The sequence below is a fragment of the Gymnogyps californianus genome, chromosome 17, assembly GCF_018139145.2.
Source record: "Gymnogyps californianus isolate 813 chromosome 17, ASM1813914v2, whole genome shotgun sequence".
Lineage (NCBI taxonomy): Eukaryota > Metazoa > Chordata > Aves > Accipitriformes > Cathartidae > Gymnogyps > Gymnogyps californianus.
This window is the reverse complement of record NC_059487.1, coordinates 11,846,620-11,870,049: the sequence shown is the minus strand read 5'-3', so window position 1 is coordinate 11,870,049 and position 23,430 is coordinate 11,846,620. Positions and strand designations below refer to the sequence as shown.

At 37.8% G+C, this 23,430-nt stretch overlaps 1 protein-coding gene across 1 annotated transcript; it reads right to left on the bottom strand.

The window, feature by feature from the left end:
* Positions 1-1,280: 1,280 nt before the first annotated feature.
* RAB22A (RAB22A, member RAS oncogene family) lies at positions 1,281-23,362 on the bottom strand. The gene is made up of 7 exons (XM_050907076.1): positions 23,131-23,362; positions 21,156-21,235; positions 16,230-16,311; positions 12,102-12,173; positions 11,884-11,990; positions 9,938-10,047; positions 1,281-8,541 (listed from the first exon to the last, which is right to left on the bottom strand). The coding sequence occupies exons 1-7, from the start codon at positions 23,164-23,166 to the stop codon at positions 8,444-8,446; spliced, it is 585 nt and encodes a 194-aa protein (XP_050763033.1). The 5' UTR covers positions 23,167-23,362; the 3' UTR covers positions 1,281-8,443.
* Positions 23,363-23,430: the final 68 nt, after the last annotated feature.

Sequence of the window (23,430 nt, the reverse complement as noted above, 5' to 3'; positions counted from 1 at the left end):
TTACACAAAACAACCCTCACTTAATAACAATTCAGCCAAGACAAGACTAGAAGGCAACTTGTTGCCAAGGTGGGGTTTTGACTAACAGGAGAAAATAGGGATGAACACTACAGGGAAGCTCTGAAGAGCACGTGAAAGCTTTGTACTGGAACAATTTTAAAGAACAGTTTCATCTGTTGCAAAACTTTTACCTTGAAAGCTATGAAAGACTTGATCCAAGTAAAACATTCTCTCATATTGTGTGTGTGCAAGTTAGATTGTTTGCATTTAGTTATCTAGATTCCCTATGCAAACACATGTAAATGTGTTTTTCTATTCTAGCACATTCCTTGTGTTTACCCTTCTTATGTTCTCTCCAATGCACATTCATACCCCCTTACACAAACATATTTGACACTCTTCAAAAGCAGTTTACACACATCTAAGAGGATAACTTAAAAATAGCAGGTACTGAACAATACATTTAAGTTATTCCAGGTCTCTGTTAAAAAGATGACAGTGTATGTTTCCTGCATATGAACTGCAGCCGGTTGTTTAGTAGAAACTTGTATCCAACGTTTTCAGGTGAAATAGCAGTATCAGAAACAGGATTTTTTTTGCTTATTTACACTTTTGAAGGCTGCTATTAACTGAACATGTTAGACTTGCATCACACATTGAAACAAGAAAACTACATCTTTTAAGCATTATCTAAGACAAGTGAGGTAACTGTAGCCAACTCCCTATTTTTGTGCTCTACATAACTACCAAAGCAGTTGTTTTAAGAAAGGATCCCTTCCCAGCATGACAGGCCCCCACAACACTATGCAGATATTAAAAGCACTTTACAGTTTTGATTGACAGAAACCTGGCCTAAGTAGTCAAGAATTTTACATTTCATGCAGTCTAAGCTAAAAGCAATGTATTAAATAACTTGACCCTGGTAGAATTTGTCAGGCCTTGCACTGGTTGACAAGACTGTGTGTGGCCTGCAGTTTCTCAGACATCATGCTGCAAAGAAAGGAAGCATTACACAAAAGCTGCATTCTCTCTGCTGTTTCTCCCCATCCCTTCTTTGTACAAGTTCATCTTCTGCCTTTGTCTGTGTATACATAAACCAGGGAAAAGCTTCAGTTCCTGAATGACCAGTAGTCAGTAGTTTTGGAAAACAGCTATTTGAATCATCACTTAGATTCACTTCTGCCATGGTATTGCTTACATTCCTCTCCTATAATCCTATTGTTATAGAGACTATTTTTTAAGATGTTGAGAATTTTGGAAGCATTTATAAACAAAGCCAGCACGTTTATAAACAAAGCTTTTTATTAATAAAATGTTTACACCTTTTTTTTTCCCCGCACAATACATCAGACTGGTAGTGATTTAGCATGTTATTACACTATAAAAGTTTATTATGAATGCTTAGGCTGAAAAGGCTGTTTACATTATGCCAAATCAACATTTCTTTATTTGCATTCTATGCACTATATGGGAGTATAACAATTCAAACAAAAAGGAGAGAACAAAAGCCTGGTTTTCCTCATTAGCATCTACAAACCAACAATACAGACAAACCTATACAAACTCTCAGGACCAGCCCAAGAGAAGACTAAAAAAAAAGTCTCAAAACATTCATAAGCTTGGGAATTCATCACTACAATATTTCATTACTAGTAATCTGACTACATTTCATGCAGTGAAGCAATGGTTGTAAATTTGTGCAGTTTACAGTGCTGCAAATGCTCTGTAACTTTGAGCGGCTTAAGTTTGTTTTAATAAGAGATACTATAATAAGAAGGCACAGACCTGTCAACCTTTGTAACAGGTTAACCCAATCCTATGAAAAGGCAGAACATTCTTAAGAGGGACAAGAATTGCTGATACAAAGGTTAACCTTCATGCTTAATTTTACAGGCAAACATTTATTACACTGCAAGAGCTATATGCATATCAGGTTATTTTTGTGCCCTGAATACACAAATGCAAATGCAAAGTTTCTTGTTTAGAAGAAACCTTCAGAATTATTTCTTTTTTTCTTCATTGTACTGGGGATGGGGAGTACAAAGGGGAAGATTGCCAGGAAGTCTTAAGTGTCTTACAGCTACAGAAATGCGACCCATTTCTGTGTCTTAAATCAATTCGCTGTCTCACAATTTCAATGTTGGATACACAATATTCAGAAATAGGAAGTACAAAAAAGGAAGTTAAAATATAGAAGAGTGTCATGTTACTAGAGCCTTACAATAATTTGCTCCCCCAGGTGAATGTGCTTTCAGCCTTCATTATGTGGTGTGGCATAATACAGTAGTCATACATGTCTCAGCTGCTATGTTTTCACAACAGTTTCATAAGGCTGTACTAATGAATTACCATTTTGTTTACAAATATTTGCCGCTGTGACAGATACTTCTAAAACCTTTGAGGAGAAAAAGACACTCACCACCTATTCTTGGCTAAATCCCATAAGGAAACAAAGAACAAATTGTCAAGAAAACATAATGGATTTAATAGGAAATATATACTGTAACATGAGTAAAAGTGAGGCAAGATAGTAGCAGCAAATCAATCAAGGTGTCAGAGTTACAGCATATCCAAGTGCAACAACTGGATGGAGTATCACACACAGATGAAGAGCGTGACAGAAAGAGTCGTCTGTATCCTTCAACATTTGAAAAAGAAGTAGCAGTTGGTTTGTTCAACAATACATATGTGAAAAAATTAACAGAAATGAAGCAAAGAAAAGCCTAACCTTCTTAAAAGAAGAGTACCTTTACAAAGGTAATTAGCTCCTTGAATAAAATCCATTGTTAGTGTTTAAGTAAAAATTTAAGAACCCCAACTTGCAGGATTATGTAATGGGAAAAGCAAAATTGTTTCTTGTAAGAAGTCTTTATTCTAGAAAGAGAGCAGTTTCAGCAAATGCTGTCCCAATTTTTAGGCAGACAAACCATCCTACTGCCTTGATTTTCCACGTAAAATAGAAAGCACCAAATAACTCTAAGCCACTAGAACTTTTCTAAGTATTTCTAAATAGCTGTTTATAGCACATACACTCTGACAATACTATGTTAAAAATTCAGGGTTGGGTGGGGTAGGGGGAAGGAGGAAAAAGCTGACCCTAGGATCATTTTGACATGTCAGAGGCTAAGCCCATCAGTACTCTTGGGTTTCAGGATAGTCTTATATCCCTTGAAAGAGTCATCTGTGACACTTCATGGATAAAGTTTGGTAATGCTTGTTTGATTTTTCCAAGTCATGCATTTCTGATTCTAGCTGACCAAGAAAGGGTTTGCATTCAAATGTTTGGGACCTCCAAAATATCAGAAGGGATTTTTCAGAAACAAACACTGGTGTCAGAAGGTCTAATAATTTTAGGGAAGTATGTTTTGGCACTTGAATTCTTGTATGAGAAACAAAGATGTGTTTCAAGCATATTTCTTTTGAAAAGCTGGAGCCATACAGCTCTGAAAAGGACAGCTGACGTGACTTTTTTTATACTAGAATCTGTATTTCTATCTTAGATTGGTAATTCACACCAACATCTTACTTCTATAAATCGTCTGTCACCTACCATTACTAGGGCTATGATCTATTACTAGGAATGTGATCTGAACATAAAATTTTAACAGTTTTCTTTACAGAATTTTGTGCAGATTTTTTAGAAGCTTAATTCCAAGCACACAATCCTCCTACTTCAAGTAACTGACTTGTGGCAATCAAACAGCCTCAGGTCGCTGTAAACCAACTTCCTGCTAAAAATGTTCAGAAAGTTTGTCCTTCTCTCTTGTCCACGAACAGAAGAGCCTCTTTTTTTAGAGGTTTAAAATGTTTAAGAGAGATACATGAAGTTTTTTTAGAAAATGAACAGGCAGTGTAGAAGTTTAAGTCAGTGAATTATTCAGGTTCTCCTCATCTTTGAGATGATTTTTTTCTACTTCTATGTAGCTATTGCTGCTTATAAGTGAGGTTCGCTACAGGGTGACTAGCTACACAGTTCAGACAGCTTCTGTCCTGTAAATCATCAATTCCCAAGATAGTCTTTGCAGATGGGTGTCATAGCACACCACAAATAGACTACACCGTCCTTAATAAACACTAAAGACTGTTTCACAAGAAAGTCATTCAAACATCACTGCTAAAGCTTCCTTTTCTAACTAATACTCAATATGTTATACTGAAAATTAACACTAATGTTAAGGAATAATTTAGGATTAACATTGTAAGAAAAATCTTGTTGAGGCCAACTTTTAAACCATTCAAGATATTCAGCCTGAATTATTTTTTTGATAATCAAAATGAAGCTTTAACCATGAAAGTAGACAGCTCCCAATGAATCCCACAACTCTCAACCAGGTTAAAGGATTAGACTTCCAAATCAGTAAGCAGGCATTGTCTCCTCTCCTCTTACTCTCTTCCCAAGCATGTAAATAATCTTTCTTGAGCAGGCTGGTAACAAATTGGTATTACGTACACCAACACAAAGACTCAAGTCTGCATAAAACGCCCCTCTAAACTATTAACTGTCTGATCCTGTAGCACTTAAAGGAAGGATCTCACTGATGTCAGTAGGGATCTGAAGTGCAACGATTTGTTTTGTTTCAACATGGATCTAGTAACATAAACAAAGTCTTTATGTTCTTGGCAACAGCAAAAGTTGTTAGAATTCTCTTAGAACTTTTCAAAGCACCTATAAATTTTCAGTAGTTTGACCACTAGATGCTTCTGTTATTAAACATAAACTTCCAGATTTCACGTACTTAGGCATTTAGTATGCCAGTTTTTAGCATGTATATAAAAGATACTACAAAACTACTTACAGCACAGATCAAGAGCCTGGCAAGTCAGCTAAGAGACTTGTAATTTAGAGGGTCGGATGAAGACACCCTCCAAAACTTGGGGAGCACATTTAAGTTGCTCCAAAGCTTAAGAACTAAACATTTATCAAATTATATCTTTTGTACAAACCTATAACTTCCGTGGGAAAGAACTGGTGTTGTTTAGAAGTTGAAATAGTCATATTTTGTCAGTTAAAAAATGCTCTAGATTAATGATATGACATGCACCTCCTTACATTTTTACATACATGATACTTTACCCTTCCAAACTTGTTTTGCAGCAAAAATACCCTTTGAGAGTATCTGAAAGTCTAGTCTCTATGATGAGCTCCATTCATTAAACAGAAAGGCATAGTGGAATAAAACTTCAGTCCTGAGCTTTTTCAACAACTTCTTAATAAAGTTATTAAAAATTTAGCTGGAATGGTTGATAATCAGCGCTCCAGACGCTCAAAGGCTAATGTATCTCCAAATAGAGGAGCTATGTTAGGAGAAAACAATCAATTTCAGCAAGCCTAGTGCAAGATGAAAGCAGATGGCCTAACAAATTATTAATACAGAAGAAACCATTTTTCTCCAACAAAAACGAAACAATGAACATGTGCATCTCATCCAGCAAAGACTGCATTCCAGCTTTCAGCCAGGGCCAACTGATCAATAAACAGTTATCTTGGCTCAAAAGAACTTACATCAACAGTCTGTCATTTTAAATAGGCATGTGTTAAAAAGCAGCCTCTCTTCAGTGTTTGCAGTTTGGACAATCTGAAACACTGGCTATTTCCATGTCTTCATTAACTGCAGTAATTCAAGATCAGAACTGCAAAAAGGATATGAAGTATGCTGGCATTCCACTCAGATTGGTAACAAAACAAAAGGAGTCTGAGGCGTTAAGACTTAGCTACATTTGAGAAGGGCCAGATTGTTGCTGCTGCTTTAGTGTTTTGGGGTGGGGTTTTTTTGTTTGGTTTTAAAGTCTAATTTTGGTGTATAGCAAATAGGTGAGGATAAATCAGAAAGCAGTTCATAAAGATTTGCTAAGTTATATGGATCTCCCCCCTGACTGGAGAGAACTACAATAATCTCAATACTAGCCTAGCTCTCAGTCTTGCCTAGAGTCCAGTATTTTCTTCCGAAGTCAATAAATCTTGGATAAATACTATTAAACCATTTTTGTTATCTCACTGAAACACAGATTTAAACTCCATTTTTACCACATGCTAACAGGCAATAACAATAATTTAGAAAGTCTGAAATTCCTTTGTCTACTAACCTACATGAAAGATATTCCCAATATCTGAGACTTTCCTTCTCCTACTGTGATCTTTCCAAGTTCAAGAATTTCCAGATTTATTACTAACCAACTTTAATAAAAGCAGTATTTTCGGTATCACAGTCAAGATACTAAAGCACCTGGTATCTTGGTATAGAATAGACTTCTGAAGCACTGTGAACACAAAATGTTTTAAAAACATAGTTGAATTAGATAACCACACAATTTACTTTTTAAAAGTTTGCTGGGAGTAAGAATTGAGATATTTCAAAGAAATTAGGGATTTCCATGACTGCCACTGTGAAAGTTTTTGTTGCTAACCTGCTTTTTTATAGTTAAAAATATACCCAAGAGCAAGCTTACTCTGTTCTTTCTTTACTGATTATATTTCCATCAAGCATTTTATAGGAGTAATGTTTTCTGTTCATAATTTATTTGCTTTGAGTGACAGAAAAAAATATATCATATATCAGGCTGAACACCAAAGACAAATCCGTCTCTACTATCAGATGCTTTGTTAAGGACCAATGTTTCAAAGGGGCTTCAAACAGCCTTCGTTTGATGAAGATATACTTCTTGGGCTCTCTATAAACACATAGCCTGTACAACTGTGGCAAAGAAGGCATAATTGACAATGCAGCCCAAGTAAAAGGCGTGATAAAAACGTAGTCACCAAATTTCATTAAAACATACTGACCCATTCAAAATCTCACTGTAATAGTTCACCTGTTTTGCTCCAGAATAGCTCTACAAGAATTTTCACTAATACAAACTAATCTGAAGTACAAGTCCTTTCATTTCTTACAAACTTTTCTACATTTCCTTCAGAGAAAATACTTGAGATGACAGAAAACCAGATTACAAACAAAGAATAAGCATCATCAACATGACCTCATTTTGATACTAAAGCTAAATAGCGTATTTTAGTATATACTCAAGTCTATTAAGCTCTTTTTCTTCAAAACTATAAAGTTTCTCACTAGTGCTCATAGGAAACAAAAAGTAAAAATAAATAAAATAGCACAAATGGGTATGGTCAACCTATAGTTTAATTGAAAGCGTACTAAAATCAATACAGAATAAGCTAAACACTGATTTGCTAAAAACCCTCACAGATGAAAAAGCCCAGGAACCAAGAGGTAACGATCTACATTACCACATGTCTTAAGGTTACTTCCTATTTGTATTTTTGTGCCCAAAACAGGAAAGACTGGGTGCACCACAGATGAAAGCTTGTTCAACAGGCAGACCTCATGCTGCACCAACAGCATTCTCTATTGGCCCTTTCAAATGTAACTGAAAGGGAAAGAACTTCAGTCTGCCTCTGGATGAACTCACAGTGACAATACCTAAAATGCAGGGAAAAAACCTGATGGAGATTCCCCAGGAGTTTATCCATAGGTGTGGAATGGAAGGAGTGTATAAGATTGCATTATTTTTTACTGTTTTTACATAATTTATAATACTTTAAACACTGGTCTCATAAATATAATATGAACACTTTACACGTGCCAAGCAATTAAAAGCTTTCCCCAAAAACTTAGGTCTTATCAGAACCACTGGCAGCATCTGTTTACAGCATCTGCTTTTAGTCAGTAACCACTTAATTTAGTCAGAACTACAACTAGGTTTTCTTCAATCAACATCTTAATATTAAAAAACTCGTAGGAACAAAAAGATGCCTATAAGCATATCAGTTTGCCTTAAAGTGATTAAAGTCAGCATGAAAAAGATTGTCTGTGGTTTAAGATCTGTTGCTTGTGTCCCCACCCCTGGCGCATATCATCTTTAAATAAAAAGTGCAAATGGGATTTGGGGACTGGATGGACTGATTTGCCTATTATTTGTCTTCAGTTGCTTATTTTGTAGCCACCTCACATCAACTATCCCATCGTACTTTGGATTAGCTACAATGAAATTTAAAATAAGGCTCACTGAAGAAAAGGAAGAAATGACATCTAACTTCCAGACTCCTCCCACCCCAAGTCCCACAAAAGTGCTCATTTCCCTTTTTACAAAAAAAAAAAACCACCCCTAAAATCTTGATTACAAAACTATTAAACATTTCAGTTCTACCATCCATATAGTCACCTTCCTTTCAAGCAAGGCCAAAAAAGTGATGATGGATTCCCTTTGAATGCAAGAGATATTACACTTTTTGTAAGTAAACAGGCTGACATTACAATTGCAGTCTTTTCTGCGAATGTACAGATGTCAGATGAACTGGTCCATTTTTGTGGGACCTCGGGTGTATGAACACCAGCAGATAAAGATCTGACTGATAATATAAACCCAACGTGAACTATTAACTTCCAAGACCACCTACTGTATAAACAAGTCTGATTTTCTAAGGGATCAGTCAACAGCAGCTGCGCTTTGTCACCGATGGCTGTCTTCTAAGTTTGAAGCCCTTACCACTAGATGGGGGGTTGGTGTCAGTTGATGGAATTCTGCGACCTACAAGGAGGCAGAAAAAAATTCATAGCAAACATTATACTTGAAACTAATTCTAAGCATTCGGTGTATGTTTTGTATACAAAAATATGTCTTCAATTAGTCATACGTCATTAGTGACAACATTCCTGCATAACAGAAGGATGGCAGTTAACAGTCTATACTACATCTGTAAGAGGTATGGTTCCACAAAAGAAGAGTAGAGGCAGTTTTAAGCTAATTGTGCAGTGTTTACACTTCAGGCTAATCTAGACTCGGAAAGCGAAGCTATAAAAGCACCCCGAGAATATACTCTGCAGGATGCAATACCATCTGGAATATCTTCATTGAGAACTACCATCTTGACCTGTATTTCCACAGTAGATCACCTGCATCGGGCTTAGCACAGAAGTGCTTATAAAGATAGCTGCTTTAGTCATCTAATCAGTCTTTAAAATTGACTATTCCTGGTTGAGTATTCTTTTCTGAGGAGAATTTATGATTTTTTCCCCATAGTTTATTCAAGATCAATTTTAGAGAGCAACTATTAAGTCAGTAAATCAGGAAGCTAATCTACAGCACATACTGTTTACATCAGCTTCAATATATTCAACTGCTTATAGGGACCCTATTTTTTTTTTTAAGTCTAACATTTCTGTAGTTATTCAAAGCTAAACTGCAGTGTGCACACACACACACAAATGGATTGCTGTTTGTCCTCTTTTCACAAACAGGCTGACATACCTGCACATTGGTGCTGTTGCCTGAAACATATCCCGCAAATAATATTGCATGGAATTAACTTTGGAATACTGTCTGCTTCTCATTCACACACACAAAAAAATTGTCATTGTTGTCCCCACCATGAATGAGACCGAAAAGATTTGCAATTTAATTAAAAAAAATCCCAAGGTATCACAAAAATACTTGTGGAAAATCTACACCCAATAGTTGCTATTTCCCATGCAGTAATCTGGCATTTATGAATTCCTGTATTTTTGAAAATGCACCGTTTTAGACTAAGTACAAACGCTAAGAGTGAGAACTTAATTCCTCTTCTCAGCTGTATAAAGGTTGGACCTTCCTCATACCATTTCCTTTCCCTTCCATAACCTTGGAAGTAGCAATTGAAATATTCAATAACAGATACAGTAAGATGACACTGACTTCTGACACGAGTGCCCTGCTTGCTATTTATCCAGCAGCATCACAGTAGGCTTAAAATCTCTAGAAGGAATATTTAGAGATCATTAGATGACCAAAAATTTATACAGCTCATTTTGCAGTTTGCATTCGTGTCTGATTGTAACAAATTTAAGTCAGTATACTCTCACCTAAATAGCACAAAAAGTAATACAGTAATCAAATTTCTACTTGAACTTCTTTCAGAAGAAAGCACATTAACTGTTTAAATACTTACTAATTTCTATAAAGAGTTCATTAATGTTTATTGCATTTTTCGCACTTGTCTCTACAAATATTGCATGAATCGAATCTGCATAGTCTTTAGCATCTTTTTCCATGACCTCTCTGGAAAAACAAAGAAAAGAAAAAACCGTGAATGCAAAAAACCCCATTATTCAAAATCTTAAGGGACAGATTAAGCTTTTAAGTGTCTCATTAAATGAGTATTTTATATTTTACCCATTTGGCATCACAGTGCTCGCTCATCCTGAAGTTGATGCTCATTTTTCACTCTATGCTGTCTCCCTGCCTTGAGGTATGAGCATCACTGAAGCACAATCATAAACTAAACAAGGCCTTAATCCACCTGACAACATTACAGTGGAGTTTGTTTCTTGAGTGCTCTAAGTGTAGGTCTGCAATCAATCATTAGGGGGTGCTTTATTCTTCACACACACAACAGTTTTAGACGTACTGAAAAGATCCCAAAGCATTAGTTCCACTAATCCAGTGGATTTCCTACAGCTGTTTACAAAACAAAGTACCTCACAACACTGCACAGATCATTAGTATAGCATTTACTTTACATGAAGCATGAAGACGTAGCTATAAACAGGAACATATTTAGACTGAACACACAACAACAGAGCCAAGAAGTGAAAAAGTTATTCTGCACCCCTAAGTAGGCAAGTTGATAATGAAGTATGTTTCCTTAAACATGAAAAAATCAAACCCCAATAGGTGGGGAGAAGACTGGATTACACATCGTATCACTTTACATACAATTTCTAGAAAACATAGGCTACTTTCACGAACAAGGGACTTAGGATATCAAAAGCACAGACTTTGGATCAGTAACTCAAATATTGCCCCTGACTAAAGTACAAGGAATCTTGCTCATTCGCTTGAATAGCAACGTTTACATAATTTATGACGCCACCTAAGCACCAAGAAATAAGTGTGTGAGACTTAATACTGCATGCCTTATATTTGTCTAAGTAATTTTATGCAGTATTTCCTTCAAGAGACATGCTACTTCTAACAAAAGTTATATAGCAGTTATCTAGTGAGCTCTAATATTAACAATTTCTAAGAACCACCTTTGCAGTGGTTCTTTAAACACATAACCATCTGTCTCCTTTGAGACACCAGCTGTGGTACCTTTTCCAATGAAATCTAAAAACAAGAAGTTTGCACACACCTTCTTTCTGAATTTTGGCTTATTTAACTAGGACATCAATAAAAAAGGACTTCTTTTGTTTTTAGTACCTGCCTTCTTGAAAGTTTGGCTGTTCATAAAGTTTCTCAAGAACTTTTCCCACTCCCTGCAACTATTTCAGCCACAGCCAATTCCACCCCAATATTTAAGCAGGGAAGGAAGGCACCTGAACAAGCAAGTCAGAAAAACCTACACAATGCTTTCCAACAGGCTTGATGTTTTTCCTAACAAAATGAGGTGCTACAGACTGACAGGGGTACTTCTTATAAAGTGAGGTAAACAGCTTGTATTACACTGCAGTTTCACAGGCAGTTTAGGCTTGTGTAACTTGGCACTGCCACCAGAAAAGGTAATCCTGTCTCCCTGTAAACTGCTCATTCCTAACCCTGCTATCCCACCTCTGTTATGCCAGCAAGCATTCATGGTGCGAGAAAGATAAATACACTTGGATCAGTCTTCCTTTTTTTAAATGGTTAGTTTTAATCCGCATCCTTTTTACAGCCTGATTTACTGCCCAATCACACACGTACTCACACCAACACAGGGGAGGAAGTGGGCAAGACTGTCCAAGGGCAGACTAACCAAATCTTCTGACAGTAGAAACAGCTCAGACCCCTTGTGAAACTACAATGCTAGTGCAAAACAGCTTAAATCGCTCTATACCTTTCACCTGCTCTGAAATCTTAAAACATTTAGCACTATGAGCTTAAGTGAAAACCTCCAAACCGTCAACAGTTATTTACCTTACATCGTTAAGATCACACTTATTTCCTGCAATAGCTACAACAATGTTTGGAGGTCCATGCTGTCGAAGCTCTTTAACCCAGTTCTTTAATGTTGAGAAAGTTTCCTGATGTGGAAAAAAAAGAAGAAAAAAAACAAACAGAAGGAAGAGTCAGAACTGGCCCATGACAAAAAAAATCCAGAAATTGTAATGCTGGGTCAAGATCAAATTTCTTACCTCTTTTGTGATGTCATACACTATAATGGCTGCTGCTGACCCTCTGTAATACATTGGGGCTAAAGCACGAAACTGAAAGAAAGACACCATACATTATATGAATCTGATCTTCCACTGACCTCCATGATTTCCTCATTAGTATTATTGAAGAAAGTGAAAACAGCTTTAAAATTCACATTAGTGGAAAACTTTTCTTTACAATTAGAGAGGCTGTGCAGTAGAGTACGTAAACTTCCATGAAAGTATTGTTTTACAAAGGCCAACCAAGAAATAATTTAGGGATTAGCAGCACACCTACTGCAAAAAGCAGGAAGTCAAACTTGACCTTATTTTGACTAGATTAGAATCTCCCATTTAAAAGACTATAGTTTATACACAGACACAAATCCACAGGATATATGCTCAACTTTAAACACCAAGCAAGGGGAAAATAGTCAAAGTTCAACTCACTTCTTCCTCTTTCACACAGTCATGCTTTTGGACAAAAGGTAGTTTCATGAAAACTAGTATATATTACTGCTGATCTGAAACGTTCAGAAGTTGGTGTCAACCTCTAGCCCCATGGATCAGTCATGGCACTCTTAAATGCTAGAAATGTTGGTTTCTTTGTAATCTAACTTGTGGCTTTAGCAATTTCACTTAAGTTTTTCCTCAAAAGTTAGAAGCGTGTTTAAAACTAAAAACTGCAAAAGCCCACAACTACATGACCTGTTGCAAACAGACCTTTAAGGAACATGCTAGACAGTAAAAGACTACAGTAATTTTATTGTAATTTTCAGAATTAAATCTACAGCAGACATATTTGGTTGGTAGTGCATTTGCAGGGTATAAACCGGGCCTGTACCTTTGCATGGGCAGAGTGTTATGAATCCAGGACTGAAAAAAGTGATAGAGCACATGATGAAGTTGCATCAAAAATATCAATCAAGCATTCTTAAAAACAGTGCGTTATTCTGCCAATTTAAAAAGAACCAGACAACTAATCTAGCAACCAAAACTCTCAGTCAAAGCACAGAGTAAACTGCATGTACTGCTTTGAGGTAAGCATATGTAATTTAGAGCTTTTGTGCATCTTATTACTTGGTAAAAATCATGAATAGAACACAGTTTTTCATAAAGGCTTATTTGATTCTAATAATACCAATTTGCTTTTGCTTAGTACAGTTCAACTGAGAGCAATATTATAAATCACAAAAATCTTGCTATAAAGCAGAATTCCAGACCATTTACATTTGGCTCTCAAATTCTGTTTTGAAAACAGGATTTTGAACACAAAGTTCAGAATATAAAAATATTTAATAGTGGGAAAGGGAAACATGGGCAGGCATTCAGTTCATGTTGGGACATAATCCCTCTCTTCCTCCTAAGTACTAAAATGTAAAGGGAAACATATTTGGTAAACCACCACTTGGACTGGTTGCAACCTGGCTTTTTGATTATTTGACTATTTACCTTGGGAATAAACCAACTTTCACTTGCTGATTCTGTATTACTCTCATTTCCTGCCTGCTAACACTTAGATACTTTTTTCCACCTAAGAGCAGTCGGCAGATAAAATACATTAACAAAACAGATGTTACCAGAAACACTGAATTTTCCTTTTGCTATTTTTCCAAATACTTCAGCTTGCCCTCCAGCCTCCAATTTGTGTTTTGACAGAATTATTAAGACGACATAATGTAATTATCCAGAGAAACTGTCAAAATTGTTAGGCAAGAAGGCAAAAATCTTAATTGCTGTAAGTAATCGCCTATCAAATTTACTCAGTGTAGAAGAAATAAGCCGCGTGTGTAGGGAAATGAGCTGTGTGAAGTGAATTAGTGCACATTTCCACCTTTGGAGCGAAGCTAGCCAGCCACTCCCTGAAGCCATTTAGAACAAGGGTTTGCCCAGTGTAGTGTAGAACTATTCGCTGCTGGGCTTTTGAAGTGGAAAATAGCAAATGCTCCTCAAGAAGCCAGGCCTACAAATTCTGTGCATTACGCACCATAGCTCAGCAGAGACATTTTACTTCCAAGAATGGTGTGGACATTTTTGGTATTCAAGATCACCATGGAGGGGATCCCTTCCATAATTCATTGTCAGATGTCTTGCACAACCAGAAAACTGTGCTACAGATTCCAGGGCAAGGCAGGTATACAGACCGTTTGCGACTAGTAGTGATAGTGCTGTTCTGTTTTGGAGAAAGAAACATCTATGAAGATTCAAAGTAAATATCCCTGCTCCCATTTCACTGGTTTCCTTGGATATATTGGGGCCTCATAGTGACTCCTCTCAGGTGTGGAACATAAGCATCACAGATATCACAGCTCTTGGGTCAGAGCCCAGGTAAGACATCTTTCCCTTTTTGATTTCAATAAAGATATCAGGCAACTTGTATGGAAGAAAGTTAAAGAGGTCACTCAAAGTCTAAAAACAGAAAGACAAGAAACATGCTAGTTGTGTACAGAGATGCTTCCTCAGATTGTAGTGTGCTGAATCCAAATTACGGCGTTCTCCCATTGCTTGCAAACACAGTTAAAGTGAACAGGATGGAATGCTAATATGCAATGGATGTTTCCTGCAAAGTTGTGGCAGGCATGTTTATAAAGCTTTCCATTTAAGAGTACCAGCCTCTCAAAATTCATACCCTACCTCTCAGAAGACTCACATTCCAGCATTAACGTTTCAGAATGAGCTAGGATGTTCACTTAAACTATTTACAGCAAATGCTGACTGACTGCTAGTAATGGAAGGACTCAGATATTTCTGAGAACATGGATACTACTGGACATAATCCCTGGGACACATCCCTGACAACATAAGTTTGCTTTATATGGTGCTGCTGGAAGGAAATAAATTGTCATTCAAAATCTAGAGCACTGACATGCAATACAAATATAGTTGAGTTACTTTCTAGCCATGAAGGCTGTTATCAAGCTAAAAAGCTAGCAAGTCAGTTCCACCGGGACTCCAAAAAGTCAAGTGACTCTTAACAGGGATGACTGAGCCTTTACAAGGTTTTGTTTGTTTGGTTTTTGGGGTGTTTTTGTTTGGGTTTTTGTTGTTGGTTTTGTTTGGTTGTTTTTTTGCTTGGGCTCTCTGTTTCTTGAGCCAATCCTGAAAAATAGTACAGCTGCATTTGCCAGTTATTACCCTAAAGTAATAACCCAGCCTGATCAAACTGACTCTTACTGGGGACAGCTCTGGTGTCTACCTTTGTTACAGTTAGCTCACATCCTAAATAAACTCATCACAAGTAACTGACAGCTGCCAGTAGTTAACAGTCAAGAAACTGCAAGAATAAGCACTGTTAATACAGCTACTATAATTTCTACCACTGTTACTAGTAACCCATAAACAAGCAAGCTAACTGGCAAAGTCTTCCTTTTAAATTCTAAGTAAAAAATCATGCAAATTAATTAACTGTGATTTCATTTGACTAGTCATTTTCTTGAAAGCTTTTGTTGCCTCCCCTCAGAACTATGCATGCTGCAGAGATCAAAACCCCAAACTACCAAATTAAAATTTAAATTTCAAAATAGATTTCCTGACCTAGCTTCTAACACTATCAGATTTGAGAAGTAAAACTTTACAAAATAATAAAAGATCAGTTATCACCCGTAACATTGCTTGAAATGCTGCTTTTGAAAGCCTAAACCCACATCCTATTCACATTAATAACCCTAACACTGAAGCTAACAGAATGTGTTAGCAGTTGTATATTTTTCCAGAATCAGGGCCTGCCTTGTACTATGAAACATGATCATTCATTTCACTTTGATTCTCATGCACTGGCTGCAAATACTGCAGTTGAATGTTTAAAACTCAACTAGAAATGGTACTAGAGACAGCTGCTGGCTTCTCCCTCCCGCCTTGTTTTTTTTTCAAATGGCACTCCCTTTCAGTGAATCTAAACCCAGTCTTTTGTCTTGTAAGCTCCTCTTCTTAGGAAATCATCCCTAACTTTGTACTTTAACCATGATAACAATGAAAAATAAAAACATTTACAGCACCCATATCTTGATAGAAACAAACGTTCTAATACATGCTTGTAAAACCAGATCACATGGTGACTTTCAGGGGCAGGGCTGAAAAGCAACCCAAACTCTAGTCAGAACTATCACCACAGATATTGATTCTACTTACCCGCTCCTGTCCAGCTGTATCCCAAATTAGGAATTTATGCAGCTCATTTTGATACTGTACAGTCTTGGTCATAAATGAGGCTCTGGAAAAAAATTACAGCTTATGCTTTTCAGAATATAAATACGTTCTTAGAACATTACCACCATGAACTTTGTTAAAAGGTTTACATTCCAATAAAAGTGCTTTACACACATACACACACAAAAACTGATGAAAATTTTAATACATAAAGTCTGAAATTGATGAGGCAAAGGGCCTCAGAGGATGAAACTTCCTTTCAGAGGATGAAATTCAACTAACAAAACAGAAGGAACACAAATGCAAGTTATAAGCTTTTATTGTTCATAAGCTTTTGATAAAAATAAAGGATGTACGACCAAAAAAATCAGAAAGGTCAGCCTTTTTAACAACATTCTTCCTAAATGGAGGAATTATCACAGCAAATCACTTAAGTGCACACCGGAAACTTCCAGAGGGAAAGAGATCAAATCCTTCCCCTTTGTATCAGCTTTTTCTATCTCTGTACTAACATTCAGATAAACGCTGGTAAGTCCATACTTGGGAATAAAATATGGGAGATTTGTATCACTATTGGTAGGTGTTAAGGTGACAGAGAAATCAATAATGAGTAACTTGCTTGTTGTCTGCACTCTGTACAGCTCCCAAATCCTGTCTGTCATTACATACTTCAGTCTCCAGAGGCTTTTGCACTTCCAGAAGACAAACAAAAAAATCTCGTCCTATGCTCCAGCTGCTCCCCCCAGCTTCTAGATGTTTTACAGTAAAATATTGCAAAATATTGTAAAGTACTTTTGTGCTTTACTTGATCTACTTTGCATGAATCAGTGTATTTCCCACAAGAACAGGAATTCAGAGACCTAATCTTTTACAAGAGGGAGTTCTTTGCTATACGTTACTTGTAGGCACATTTTTTTACTAGAAAAGCCACCCACTGAATTCAAACCCTTGTAGAATAGGAACTATAGATGCCATAATTATTTTAAGCATATGAGATCCTACATTATTATCTTGAACACCTTTTGTATGCTTAATTCCTGTCACTTGAAAATACTACAGACTTCCAAACTTGTTCTACTGTCAGTTTTGGACAGGACGCAGGATAGGATCCTGGAGGTGGCCTGTAGTGGAGGTTCTTACAGTACACTAAGCTTGCTGTAGAGTCAGAGAGCAAGAGTCTTTCAGCATGATCAACAACATTAAATACCTGAGTCCAAGACTCTGAACTTCAGTTTATCTTGGATCTTAAGTACCACCAGGGCATAGATTTTAATGATGTCCATGACACTTTTGTAGTTAATATAACTGGAGTCTTTGGTCATGTTTCAATGTTATAGGAGGACAAAACAGCTATCTACATTTAAAAAAAGGAAAGGGAGCAATTACACAATGCTTTCGACTGTTAAGAGGTAACCTTCTCCCCATTCCTTAAGCTCAGATGGTTTGCCAAATAGTACATCAATCTCCAAAGTTGATTACGCTTTCAAGATGCCAAATATAAGGTTACAGCATCCCTAAAAAGAGTCTAACTGCAATGCATTTCAATACAGTTAACTAGATGATGTATTCTAGCAATGAGTAATGGAAAATAAAGTGACAGGAGTATCTGTTGTAAAGCACAGCAAAGACTTCCACCTCCTTAAGACTGCTGCAAATTAAGCATTAATTCTGAATTCTGTGGCCAATACGGAAACAATTTCCTAAATCACAGATTCTCACTGAAAATTTATCTTACTTGGTTCTATAAACCCAAACATTCCTGTACAGCCAATTTGAACTGAACAGCTGTGTTGCTCTAATTCACATCACAACTAAACATCCCAAACGGTAGCTGACAATAGAGGTTAAATGCCTCTTGAAAATCTTTGACAAGTGGAAGCTTTCACTGTGAAAGACATCAATTAAAAAAAAAAAACAAACCCAACAACAAACAGCTCAAAGACAACCCCCTCTTGGGTCCACAAAAGCCTCCAAACTAGAGCTATCCTCGATGACTTCTAGTAAGAAAACAGGCATTATCCCTACTAAATTTCCTAGCTGCTTCTCCCAGCCAAGCAAGCACTATAACTACATGAACAAGATGCACCTGAAAGTAGTTTTATACTCATTCATAATTCCTTTTTGATGCTATAATGAAAGACTAGATATTCTGCAGTACCTAGAGATACATGCTGGTCAGGCAAAGCAGACCGTGTCCTCATCATCCCGAGAGGACAAAAGTTGCAGAACTCTGACAGGGTTTCTCCAGCTGCCCATATCTGAACCCGAACGATGAACATTCATGACAACAAAGTATGATTGCTCAGATAATTCTAAGAGGAATGGAAACAGGACAGGAAACATAAGATTGTATCTCATGAACTCAAAAACCCAGGAGTAAATGTAGAAACATTCTCAGCTTTAGTTTTGTAAGATGCTCAAAACTCCTCTCTAATCCTTACTTTGTTCTTTCCACCTCCTAGTCTCAATTAGGAAATAAACACAAGGTCTAGAAAAAGTTTCCAAATGAATTTGCTTAAAATTTTGGGACTGTATCTTATTGGATCTTCACACAGTCCCTGCATTTGGGCAAGTTTTGATTCATTTATACTACTATAGCAAACTACCAAGTCCTCAGACCAACGAATGACTTTGTTAAGACTGCTAAAAGATAAGATTTTTAGTCTGTCACTTCAAGAAAGTATACTAATCCCAGTAGTGTCATTAAACCCATGAAGACAAATTCTATTCTACACATTAGCCTCATTACCACAATGGCTAGCATCTTCTAACAGCACCTTAAGTTACTACATAGTATCTGTTACAGACGTTCCCCTGGGAAGACACATGCGTGTGATCTGTTTGGGTTCTTGCCTTCAACAGATAGGTGCTATATTGGAGGGAGAAGGGCGGGGGGGGGGGAGAAATCAACCCACACACCACACAGTCAGCAAACTACCAGATTAAAAGAAACTGACTTTGGAGGGAAGACAACAAGATTTGATGAAGTTCATTCCAGTCTCAGTCCTTCCCTGGGAGGAAAGAAAAAAACCACCACAAAGCCCTCTCCTGAGTTTTCTCCACATTATAGAAAATTCTACTTTGCCAGGATAGAAGCATCACAGATCACAATCTTTGCTCTGCAGCTTTAGACAGTCTTGCAGACATGCAGCGCCTAAAGCCATCAAGCACAGTATTTTAGAATTTCGAATCTGAAAGCAGACTTGAGGAGACTGCAGTTCACATGTGATTGGAGACATAATGCAAATTCCATACTGGGTTACTCAAATGTTTAACCCATGTAGTCTAGATGTGTGGTGACATATGTCTAACTACAGAACAGAGCATCCCAGACAAATAAATAGGCACCTCTCACGTTTGCAAAACCTAAGTCTGTGTTACTATACCTGGTCACCTACTAGTTACGTAGACTTTAAATTCCACTTCTCCCCGCCCCCCCCCCGAAACTGCATGCATCAACACAATGGCTAAATTTGGGCCACTGTAGACACCATCCATATTAGTCAACTATTTGACAGACTCTGTTTTTAAAAGTACCTGGATGATTAGGAATGAAGATGGATTACCAATTTCTCAAACACCTCAGGTAATAAGAACAACAACTGGATCTTTCAATAGTGTCCACCTGAAGAAGTTTTGCTTGCAGTTGATATCACTATGGGTAGTAGGTCTTAAGTTCAGGTTGTATAGAAAGTTCAATGTTTAAGACAGCCTGCTCCCTCACTTAAGCAAACAGAAATATGACTACTATCCACACATCAGTTTCATGGTCCTCCAAAAAAGAGCCTCTACTGTAGCTAATTTGATCGTAACTAAGAATGTTCAGCCCTTGAAGATGTAAGAAAACTACTTAACAATCTATCTCAAATACTACCTTTGTTAACAGGGAAATTTAAACAAAAGCATACTTCCTACAGAATATCTTGCAATTCAATACCAGTATTTACACTCAAAAAAAGAAGTGGCGGGTGTAGGGGGGAAGAGAGAGAGGTATCATAGGAACCACATTTTTTTAGGACAGGATGAGGCACAGCTGATCTTTATCAGCAGGATTTTTTTTTGGTCAAAGCTGTAGTAGAGCCTGTGTGACACCGGAGACAGGAAGTTGCATTGACACCCCCCCCACACACTTCTCAGCATCAAGTGGTCATGTCCTCCCATAAGTAAAAAACTGCTTCTGAGCAAAGCAGCCCATAAGACACTTGCAAAGCAAGAAGGACAGCAAAAGAAATAAACAGACCCAACCACTCCAAGAACTCCTCATGCTTGCCCTTCCTTCTATCCATCTGAAGATTTGAGCTTAGTAACATTGCTACTGTGAGGCTCAACTTTCAAATATCCTTACCTGTGAGACCAATTGCATTAACAATTTCATCAGTTACTTGTGTGTGTGTATTGCATATAGATGTATAACATTAGAACTAATTCATGAAGAACTACAACCTGCATTAGTATGTTAACTACCTTCAAAAACCTAGGAGACTTGTTATTGTACCTGACTAAAAAAACCCACAACTTTAAAAAGTAATCATGTAGTTGCATAATAATTAGACTTTGAAATTTAAGAGTAGTGCATGAGAAAAACATGTTGTTCCTTTAACAGAAGCGTCTATAGTGTAATTTATTCATAACCTAGGACTCCTAGCAGGATTTTGTTAGCTTAGATTAACAATACAAAATGGGTCCAGATCTTACACGTGAAAATGGAAGCTGCAGGAGTGCCAAATACACTCCTATGTTTCCTAAGGTAGCTCATGAGCTAATTAAGGCTGCAGTCATGTTTATTACAACATTTAGCTGCCACACATGAAGAATCCTCAAGTGATCTATTCAGGAGGTACAAATATATATTCATACAATTTGGTTTTATTCTTTAATAAGTCACATTTACTTTATTTAGTTTCTTACCCTATTGTTGGGTTAATGTTGGGATCAAAGCTATCTTCTACAAATCTCCACACGATACTTGATTTGCCCACACCAGTGTCCTAAAAAAAGAACAGCAACAGTTGAAAGAGACATTAGTTACTATAAACAGATGATTCTTTTTGTTCTCAAATCTTGCAATACACTGTGCATGAATAACACGTTCCTGCAGAGAATCTCAGGGAAGTTAGATTCTGAAACACTTCAGGTATTATATTCATTTAGTAGAAAAATAAAGGGTCTCTGATAAGTTACAGTTTTCTAAACAAAATTGTTAAGATGTTTTTATGAAGGACTATAAAAATCTGCATTCACGCTTATTATCAGTTATTCAAACTTTTTTGTCCTTTTTTTTTTTTCCCCAAAGCTATGCCCAAATTGCATTTGACCAGGAGTAGGGAAAGACTATCTACCACTTTTAGTAAAATATACAGCAATTGAGTATGGTACTCCATCTTTGCAAGCCAATGGAGCACATTAAATTGTATAAGTGTGACACACGCATTTCAACCTCTGACTAATGCCGTCCCACCCTGCTTAATGAAAGACTTGAATTTCTTCTGTGACGCACCTGAAACATGTTTCTAATGCAACTCTACAGAGCTATAAATGGTAAAAGAGGAAACGTAATATGAAAATTCTGGGTCATGTATGTATTTGCACCACTGACTCCACAGTTAAAAAAAAAAGATATATAGAAGGCATATTTAGGAGTGAAATAACTCAACAAACTACCAGTAAAACTGTTCTCAGTAGCAGCTGGACATTTTAAATTGTCATTTAATTAAAAGAGGTGAAGACAAACTTTTTGCTTTACATCTCCAGAGTCATTAAAATTTTAAGGAAAAAAAACCTGAGGAACTGCTTCATTGAAAATGAAGTTTTACACCATTCATGCATTTTCTTGAATCTTCTGAATATTGTAGTAAATTTGGGTACAGTATGTATGCTTGTGTTTATCTTTTCAAGTTGTTTTCCTCTCAAGGAAAAGCGTATTATCTCAGCTCTGTATTTTATAATGTTTGCAGTCTCAACAAGCAGAGCAAATCTTAAAAAGAGAAACATAGATGCTGTTCCTGGCTCCAGAAGTTCAAGGACCAGTTTTCCTGGGTTCTTATTCTCCTCTTCTTACGTGACAAAAGGTTTCTCTGGTCGGGTAAATGCAAACAGTAGCTAGTAGTTACCCCAAATGCCTTCATAACACGAAGAGCATAGAAACACACAGTTTTCCCCTCTGAAGGGCAATCTGGCTATTTAGAAGCAGAAAATAATTCTGCTAGTCATACTCTGTACAACATAGGATTTAGATACAGGTGGCGACAACTCCACCTATTCAATGTGAGGCTCCCCAGTGAAGCCCTCAGACCAAATCAAGCCAACACACAGCTTTGTAGCCTTGATTTTTTTAAACTTCTGCTTCAGTTTTCTTGAAGTCTCTTTCTTCCACCACCTGCAACACTTAGGGCACTTTCGAAGCCTACATATGTTGTTAAAATAAAAAGTTCAGGCCCCTCCCCCTGTCCCGCGAGTTTGATTTCAGGTGCTTTTATTTATTTATTTTGTGAACTCCAAGCCCGAAGCAGCTTGCGAGGATGAGGGAAGCATACACTGGATGTTCGTGCTTTCTTTCTTTTCTTTTTTAAATGAAAACATCCAAAAAAAAGGAGACATATTTACCTCTGGAAAACGCCTCCCCCCGTAGAGGGGAAGGCCCTTCCGGCCGCCCGGTCTCCTCAGGGGGATGGGGCCGGACAGCCAGGGCGCGCCGGCAGCTCCAGCGAGGGCGAGGCCCACACTTCGCCCGGTTAGAGGAGCCCCAACACTCAGAGCCTCTCGGGGCTCACGCAGAGGCTCTCCACTACCAGAAAAAGCCTTTCAAACCTCAGCAGGCTCCCTCCCTCCCGCCGCCCCCGGCCCGCGCCGGGGCCCCACGGACAGCCGGCCGCAGAACACTTACCCCCAGCAGGCAAACTTTCAGCTCCCTCAGAGCCATGGCTAGGCAGGCTATGCCTTTAACGAGCGCCTGAGACGCAGCCCAGAACGATCATAGCCCTTCCCGAGGCACGCGTACACTCGAGGCCTGCGGGGGCAGCCCCACGCCGTGGTTACCAGTAAACCTTCCTCCTCAGGCTCCGCGGACGCGACGCCATCTTGGGCGGCCCGCCGGAGTCACCTGACTACACCCCCCACCCGCCGCCGCCGCGGTTTTCTTCCCTCTCAGGAGGCGACGGCGGGTGCTGAGGGGCGATTCGCCCCC

What these genes read in the sequence shown, in the direction of transcription:
- RAB22A (XM_050907076.1), bottom strand. Translation starts at nt 23,166, where the DNA reads ATGGCTCTGAGGGAGCTGAAAGTTTGCCTGCTGGGG. An exon ending in TGAAAGTTTGCCTGCTGGGG is followed by an intron (nt 21,236 to 23,130) that starts GTAAGTGTTCTG and finishes TTCTTTTTTTAG; the next exon opens with GACACTGGTGTGGGCAAATC. An exon ending in AACATTAACCCAACAATAGG is followed by an intron (nt 16,312 to 21,155) that starts GTAAGAAACTAA and finishes ATTTTTTTCCAG; the next exon opens with AGCCTCATTTATGACCAAGA.